Genomic DNA, 9434 nt, shown 5'->3' with positions numbered 1-9434 from the left:
GAATGTTGTAAAGGACATGGAGTTAATATCCTTTCTTTAATTGATGTTATCTCTTAGATGTTATGATCAACCTTTGTCTGCTCTTTAGAGAATCGAGCTGGTGGATCTTAAAAAATAGATTTCGTTGCAAGTGTGAGCATGTATTGTTAGTAGCAGGTTTGGGGAAACTATATTTTATAGAGCTGGTGGGAATGAATAAGGTGGTTTGGAGGATATTTCAAAATGTTTGAAATTATCGGGGAGCCTTGTTGTGGTGCTCCGTCTGTGGTTGCTTCGTGTGTCCAACCTTCTGATATTGGAGGTGATGGAGTCATGGTTGCCTCCTTCCTTCTAGGAGAAGTTGATGTTACTTCTCTTACAAGTGAAGAGACTGCTTCTCGAGACCTGGATTATGATACCAATATACTCTATGATTATTTGCATGGGAAGGTTGCTGGAGCTTATGGTGGGGATGAATCCACCGGTGTAGCTCCTAGTTTCTTTACTATTGTTTATAGGCATGAACATTTTATGTTTTGTTTGAATGGATATCATTCCCTAGGATACTTTCAAATTTTTTTATCTGGTTTGTAGTTGTTTTATATGTTTGTGCTTGTTTGTTATTTTGCAATGTCTTTGAAATTTTGCTAAAGAGCGGTGCTGCAGACACCCTTCCTTAGCTTAGTAACTAAGAACCGATGCAAGGCATATCCCATCCGCTGTTAGTCCACAATATTTTCTTAACTTGCTTGTGGTATATTGTTGCATAAGTCCTTAGCATTCTGTGCTTACTAGTTTTGTAAGCTCCTAGCTTCTTGTACTTATGGAGCAAGTTAGTGAGAGATGCTTAATCTCGTTACATGGAGATAGTTTATTTCTATGTACTCCTAGAGTTGTATTGTTTTAGGGACTCACCCTGTATACAGAAAGATATAGCGCCTTGTTACATGTTGAGCGATATAGCCTAGACGTCATGGAGCCTGGTTTGGAGGAGCTCACCCTTAGATAGAATAATAAACAAGTTTTTCACCCAAAATGAGATTTTCATTCATCAATTTGATTATGACCAAAGATAACAACTACATTGATGATTGTATAATGTGGATTTACTTATGTTGTAAGCTTTGTCTATGAAGTTCCTCCTTTTCATGTTTGGCATGGACAAGATGTAACGAGAAAAGAGGAATCTTACATTCTAATAGAGTAGATGTTTTCCTATTAAGAATGCCAGCTTCTTATGTTAGAAGGTCGGCTTCTTTAATAGAATGTGAACTTCTTACGTTAGAAGGTCAGTTTATTTGTTAGAAGGTGAACTCATTATGTTAGAAAGTCAGCTTCTTTGTTAGAAGGTGAACTTCTCATGTTAGAAGGTCAGTTTCTTCGTTGGTAACAATGAACTTATATTATAGTTGTCTTCTTGCGAGTGATGCTTAGCTTCTATATGTCTAGTAGAATCTTCAATAAATTCAAGTTTAGTAAGCTTGATGAATGAATGTGTTATCGACCCTTGTAGAAGGTGAAAACACTTCTTAACGTTTCTAAACAATATTAAGTGTGAGAGTTTGTTTATTGATGCTTGGTAATAAGCCCTGACACTTAAACGAGGTTGTCTTTATCCCCGTTTCTACTATAATATAGTATATAGTAATCTTAAATCAATCGTACTTAAGGGTTGATTTAGTAAAGAAAGTGATAGGGAGAAGCTTTCTTAATATCAATGAAGCTCTTGGTGTTCATTGTAAACTTGGTGGGCCGGAGGAATAACTTGTCCAGTACCACGGTTCATCGGCACTGGATTTTATTTGACGAGAGTCAATGAGTAAGAGTTCAAACGTTGAAGCCACTTACCTCCTAGAAGCTAGAGTATTAGGACCTCGAACGTTGATGTTTGAAGACTCCTAAATCATTCTTTAGAGGAGTGCTTAGGTGTTGTGGAGAATCTTTTAATCCACCCATTTTGATGTTACGGCAAGCTATATTTTTTCCTTCCAGCTACTTCCAAGCTTCTTGGGGACTATTTCTATGTTTCCACAAATTGTTTTTGTAGACTGTCCTAAGCTTCTTCTACTTTATCCGCCCAACTCTACTTTTTTTTGTAGATTTCCAATTTTGCGCTGGTTTGTAGCTTAATCGGTTACCAGAAGCTATTTATTATGATCCTTGGTGTTCTCATCAGTGCTTTAGAAATTTGCTTGTAGATGCGACTAGAAACGCTTCTTTAGTTAATCCGTTTTTGCGTTGCTTTAAACATAGCTTAAAGCTTCTTTGCTTATTTCATTCAACTATTTATTCTTGGAGAGTCTAGGAGGTGCGGCGATGTTTTAGCAAGTTACTTTGGTGATTGGGCAAGTTGCTTGTTAACCTTGACCTTGTAGGTTTTGCTTTATAGAAGATTATATGAAAGATAAGCATTGTCATACGTTTGACACATGCGTGATAATCTAAATGGGAGCTATTAGAAAGGACATTCATTGGTTGTGAAGATGCATTCTTTTTGGTAATTTCTTCACTAGTTTATTGATTGAAAGAATCAACATTTATATTGGAGAGAAGCATATGCCTTAATCGGGTTATGATTTTATTCAATACTTCCTTTCTTCCCCATGACGATGCTGCATATGTAGCAAGATACTTGTGACCATTTTAGCTTTCAAGTAGGAGCTTCGATATGTGTAGTTGCTCAGCTTCTATGCTTCCTGGTTCCTTGACTTCATTGGAAAGTGAGATCTTAGGTATTTGTATCATCAGCCCCTAGGGCATAAGTAGTTATGACGTAGTTATGGGTGCTTGTGACTTAGTACCTTTTTCTTCGCTTTTTGAGATCTCTGTTACATGAGCTTCTTTCGTAAAAAAAAGCCCATAGTGAACCATTGATACAAGAGCATGAAGCTAGCAAGCTTTGCACATGAGAATCTCTTTGGAGGCATCCTTATTCATGGTTGGCCAATAGTAAGCTCTATTTAAGCTTCTTATGGCTGCATCTTATTTTGATGAAATGCTTATTTGCACTATTGTTTCGGTTGCTTGAGTATTTTAATGAGTTAAAATACTGAGGAGTTATCCAATTTTATAGCTCGAGTGTTATGTATCTTAACAAAACAATGTAAGTTGGTTAATATGATTCTTCAAGCTACATCGATGTTTTGGTAAATGAGCCTTTGATTTTGTAAGCCTTGAAAGCTATGAGGCTTAGAGCCAGAAGCTAGAAGCATGAAGCTTGACGCTTGGGATCTAGCTTAGAGCCACCAGGTGTTTGATATTTAAATCATGTTGGATAATAAGACGCTTTTTATTCAATTTGCTTCTTCTGAAACATAACAAGCAATTTGAGGTGTATTATATAGTTTGCCTTTTCATTTCTTATATATTGTGTGTGAAAATTAGGGGTATTTACGATCCGGTTTTTAGGTCAAACCGTGAACCAAACCGTTATTAACGGTTTTTGATAATTAGAAACCGAAAAAACCGTTAATATGTAAAAGCGAACAAAACCGGACCGTTACCAATGGAATGACTGTGATTTATATATCATCTTAATTTCTATGTTTCTTTGAAATCAGCCTACAAAGTGACTATTCATTATGAATTTTTGTTTTTACGTCATCCAATCTTATTTGGCTGTATATATATGAAAATCAAATTATTTAATATTTCTTCAATTTATTATTACTTACTACTTGAGCTTATTATAAATAATACATAATAACAGAGAGAGATATGCAACTCCTCCTCTCTCCGGCGCATTCAAGGCATCCTTCCGTTACAAGTATTAACAATCAGGCATCATCAACGTTAACAGGTAACGTTATATCCTAAGTTCAATTAAATCACAGCCATCCACATTCCACTTGTAGGGTTTTAAATGTCGATCTCCACACCCTGTGACATCTCCCCACTTTCGCATCACAAAAACCAGGTACTTATTATCTTCTCCGGTTTCCCTTGGATTACGTTTAATTGCTGGATATGCTTTCAATCCAATTCGATTTGGGGTTTTTTTATGCCTCGAAAATTAACATGATTGGATATTGTTATATCACTGTAGAATCAAGTTTAGGTATAATAACATGAACCCAATTTGACCTATTTTTATTATAACATACATTTGCAGTTGAAGCTTCATATGTAGAAGATGATAAGAATCGACCATATCCTCTCTTAGTCGGGTTCATTCTCTTTTATTTTCTGGTGAGTTCTTTGCTCTCAAATTGTGTTAAAGGGTACTTTTGATGTGCCATTGTAGTGTAACAATTTGTGTTTATCCACAATGCTACTGTGTGTTTTTTTATAATTGAGTTTTGGTAATTTTTTGGAAGATAAAGTTCATTTTCCATTTATGGTTCAATGGATTAGTACCAAAACATGGCCCCTGGTATTTCTTTCCAAATCAGTTCCATTTGTTCAACCAAAACATTATCATCTTTATCCCATTAAAACCCTCACGATCATCATCGTTGCCACATAATCCTCAAGGACCTCAAGTACCCAAATGAGTTTCCATGTCTTACTTTCTTGTTTACGTGTGTGTTGTCAGCGCATGGTTTAAATGTTCAGGCATTTTTGTTTGTTTTTGTATAAGTTGTTTTTATAGATTTGATATTGTTGATCTTCCGTGTTACGTAACTTAGGTTTAAGATTGACAGTTAATATTTAAACAATGGTCTGACTAGAATTAGGTTGACTGATTTGAGTTTTGGCCAACTAAATCTCTTGAAAAGTAACAAGTCAATGTGATTATGACTTATGAGGTTAAGATCAATATAGTATTTATATATCATTTTGAATTTTTATAATTTAATGGTTACTTTTTTTCTCTTTTCACACGGAATTTACTTCATTCGGCAGTGTATGGCCTAATATGCCCTACTTCAAGGTTAAAGACACCCCAAGATTTCCTAAATTCACTTACCTACTACCTTATTTAGTACGACTTTTCGTTACGCTTTTTATCATTAAATTTCCATATCTAATCTTTGTTTTATAAATAGTTACATTATTTAAGAACAAAGAGGGAAATGGAACGTTGACTTTGTTAACTATATTCCTCTTCATATTGGAATCGTTTACTGCCTCCACCGGGTACACTTTTAATTTGTTGACTTTTCTACCGCTTCATAACCACTCCCAAATGACGGTTTTAAGTAAGCTTCTGTTTGGTACCATGCATATCAAAGCATATGATTGGGTGGATGATGGTGCTTTAGTCTCTACCCCCGAAGCTGAGCCTTCAAAGGGTGAGTTCATAACCAAAGATATAATATTTTCGATATTAATTACGCAAGAATGTCGTAACTATAATTTATAAGTAGAAAAAAGAACATATAATTATCTAGATGGGCCTGCTGAGTTACGAGTTCAGGTCAACATACTTACTTTTTTACTGGTCAAAACGGATTCGATTGACTTTAGTAACGGGTTTAGATTAAAAAATATTTTTACTGATCAAAACGGGCCTGGTTGACTTTAGCTACGGGTTCACGTCAAAACACGTACTTTTTGACTGGTCAAAACATGTCGGTTGACTTTAGATTTATGGAACGTAACCCATACCAGTGTTTCATCAGGTGAAGTTGGACCCGCTGGTGGGTGCTTGGCAAGGGTTAAGTTCTTAACTATAGGTATATTACTTTTCTATATTAATCACATATGAATGCCGTGATAATGATTATTAAGTAGAAACATGCTGGTGAGTAACTGGTTTAGGTCTAAACATGTACTTTTGTACTGGGCAAAATGGGTCGGTTAACTTCATGTTCATGTAACGAAACTAATGCACTCGTGTTTCTTCAGGTGATGTGATACCGTTAGTGGCCTGTTAGTGTCCGCTTGACGAAAATCAAAGTTAACTATGCATTCACCACCCCGTACCGACACATTAATTCTTTACCTGACGATGGCAGTAAGATGCATTGCTTTACCGCCGTTACGTAATGAGTGGTTCTTAATGTTCTGGGCGCGCCATACTGTGACCTTGAAGGCCACCACTGCAGGTGCTATCGCACCCATCCCTTCGCGTGTTTTCAATGTTTGATTTTTTTCTTGATTTAGGTGGCTTGGAGAAAAAAAAAGTGCTTTTAGGTATTGAATTTTTTAATTGCTTTTAGGTAATCCTCCATCTGAGATGGCGGATTACAGGTACACGTAAGCAAGTTTTCCACATGTGTATCCAGGTCGGATGCCATGTAACACACGTGGAATCCTCTATCTGAGATAGAGGATTACGTACACTCATTTTAGAGAGGATTGTCACACAAAGAATCCTCTATCTGAAATTATAGGAGGATTGTTGTCCGGAGAAAGCATTAAACATTTGTGACATTGGGGGTACCCTCGCACTCCTCAAGGTTTGGATTTGAATGTTCCCCAACGTTTTCAAAGAGCGCATTTTCGGATTGACCAAAATCTAAGTTGCAACCCGCTTGTGGTGGCGTAACTTCGGGATATTGATCATTACGATTCTCCACATCGTCTCCATGTCATCATTAAACAGGTTATAACCCAAATATTTGGAAAATATTTGGTGAGATTACTTTTTAATTTAATGAAATGTTATAACTCGTTTAAGAGCTATTTGGGTTTGGTGAGACCCATACCCGTGAATTCGAGTCAAATGCGTAAGAAGTCTTTATTTACTAATAAAGCAATCTGATGCCTTGAGATAATTTATGGAGGTTTTGTTTATATATATTTATGGAGGTTTTGTTTATATATATTTAAGATGTATTAATGTAAGTAAACCATATAAACTAGGTGTATTACTTTATTAATTCCCTTTTAATACTTTGTGTGACAATCCTCTCTAAAATGAGTGTACGTAATCCTCTATCTCAGATAGAGGATTCCACGTGTGTTACATGGCATCCGACCTGGATACACAGGTGGAAAACTTGCTTACGTGTTCCTGTAATCCGCCATCTCAGATGGAGGATTACCTAAAAGCAATTAAATTCAAATTCAATACCTAAAAGCACTTTTTTTTCTCTAAGCCACCTAAATCAAGAAAAAAATCTTCAATGTTTATTAGTTACTGCTCATAACTCTCTTTTATTTAACCAATTCCCACTTGTTTATTTCCATTAATAATTCATAATAATTAAAACATTACAGCAGTTGATGATAAAAAGTTGCCCGATGATGATCAGAAGATCGTAGAGCATGCATGGCTTGAGAAGATTGATAAGCCCGCGGCCTTACAGGTGGTTGGAGCACCATACAACGGGCCAAGAATTGGCGAGAAATGATGAGATCGCGTGTCAGATAGGCGATCCACAAACTGATTGGAGTTTTGACGACCTCATATTGGAGCTTAATATCATAAATCATACACTTCAAGAATTCTCATTGGTTCCTTTACATTTCACCAAAAGACACTCAAGGTACCATTATATCATTAGAGATCTTCAATATATCCCCTTATTTTCCACCAACGAGTTTTTTTGCAGTGGTGATTCATATGGTGAGTTTGATGATGATGATGTTTATGAGGAGTATAGCAGCACGGATGTAACGATTGGTACTTGTTTTGGTTGTGAGGATGTCTATTTAAGGTTGTTATTCATCATTGCTATGTTTTGTGATGTAAAAGACTTCATATATGATTCTGACTTCTTAATATTTTACAGTGACAGTGAAGATTCAGATAACAAGTCAAGCAGTGGGTCCCAATGGAATTTGATGGAGAAAGGTGGAGTAATTGAAGGTGCATTAATCGAACTAAGCCACAAACAACTTAATCTTAATATTGCGGTTTGTTTTTTATTTTTATCACCGCATACGAGCCTTAACTATTACCCGACACATCAATTCTTTACATGATGCTGGCGGTAACATGCATTGCATTACCGCCATTACGTAATGTGTGGTTCTTAGTTAGCGACTGGTGAAAACCAATTTGGCCCAAGCCAGTTCGGGTTATAAACCGGATTAGGAGGAAAATATGATTGACCAAACCTATATAATTTATGCAACATTTTTCCCCTTTCATTTACGTTCTCATGTGATATAGTTTGTGCAGTTTGACCAAGTGAAGTCAAACTGCAAGTCATAGTCATTTACAACTCGTTTAGTGAAGGGCGGGCGGTCCAAACATCGGTTTTGGGTTGGGTTGGGTTCGTTACATGTCGGTTATTTCAGTTTAATGAAAACCGTGTGTTTACTTGGTCCCATTAGTTGTATGCCGGCTTTTAATGGGTCACGGTAAGTTTTCCGGTAGCAGGTTCTCAAAGTTACTTTTATGTTTTGGTCTGTGATAGGAGTGGACAACGTGTATGGAAGGATCATCGTCCTCGGTCGGGTATATGGAAAGGTAGTAATGGTGGTGAAGTTATTTCCATTAGTGGTTGTGATGATGATCAAACATCTGCTGATACATCTGTAAGTTTCATCTTTGCACACCCTTTATTATTCTTATCGTTATCTTATAGTTTAAACATAGATGAATGTCGAAAGTGACAAATTATTTGTCGGAGTAGGCTCTATCAAAGATCACATTAACAGGGGCCATGGCCTTTCGTTTTATTCAAGCTATATAACATGGAAATGCGCCTACTTATGGTATCTTATTAGGGTCCATGAGTAATGCCATCCGTAATGCAAGAATTGGAGGTGGCGGTAGTGGCGGCGGTGCAGTGGTTATTTATCTCCTTACTATGCTATTGACTGGCGGCATCCTTGCTGGTGTGATGGGTTAACTGGAGGTGGCGGCGGTGTAGTGGTTAATTCTCTCCTTAATTACTATGTTTTTGACTGTCGGCATCCTTGCTGGTGTGATGGATTAACTGGAAGTGGACTTAGCCTGGTATACATGCTGTTGGTTGACTTTTAACTTGTTGGTCAATGTTGTCATATATATATATATATGGTGAATGCTATTGTAACCGTGTTGTGAAAAACCATGTCCAATGACAAACAAATATTCCCTTCAACCATCAAATATAAAATAATACAACTCATTTAACTAACTACGCCACGTTATTTGTAGGTTTACAAAAGTTTATTTTTATATGGATCTTGATTCTTATAGTTAAGACTTTCAATTATTTATACATTTTTTAGTTGAACTACAAACTCTTAGCATGTTCTTAAAACAAATGTTTGATTAAAATACAAAATTTGATACCTTAATTTTCTTTCTTGCTAATATTGCTGTATAAAATTTCAACTTTTGGTATTGAAAACTATAGCGAATACAAATTTTACTATAGCAAATGCCGGTAACAGAACGAGCTGCTACTGACTGAATCACAATTGTGACCCCGCCGCAATGCGCGGGCATTTTTACTAGTATCTCAATATACATTTAAACTTTGTATTTATTTTATAAGAATGTGATTTTGTTGGGAATTTTGTATTCGATGTTTCTGCAGAGGTGAATAATGTTTACATATAGAGCTGATACAGATTTGTTAACTGCAACTTATGAAATTCATTAGTCAAAATGGGTATTTTGTACATAA

The 9434-nt window shown here is 36.2% G+C and overlaps 1 protein-coding gene across 1 annotated transcript; it reads left to right on the top strand.

The window, feature by feature from the left end:
- The first annotated feature begins 222 nt into the window (after positions 1-222).
- On the top strand, positions 223-7696 carry LOC143602449 (plant cysteine oxidase 2-like). Its single transcript, XM_077079547.1, is given in 5 exon segments — positions 223-497; positions 4825-4935; positions 5080-5224; positions 5791-5995; positions 7087-7696. Coding segments are annotated over 5 exon segments (870 nt in total). The 3' UTR covers positions 7221-7696.
- Positions 7697-9434: the final 1738 nt, after the last annotated feature.

The sequence above is a fragment of the Bidens hawaiensis genome, unplaced genomic scaffold, assembly GCF_021521415.1.
Source record: "Bidens hawaiensis isolate Kalapana, Puna unplaced genomic scaffold, B.hawaiensis_p1.1 tig00058938_1, whole genome shotgun sequence".
Classification (NCBI taxonomy): Eukaryota; Viridiplantae; Streptophyta; class Magnoliopsida; order Asterales; family Asteraceae; genus Bidens; species Bidens hawaiensis.
The sequence above is the reverse complement of the archived record's forward strand: the minus strand, read 5'-3'. Positions and strand labels throughout refer to the sequence as shown.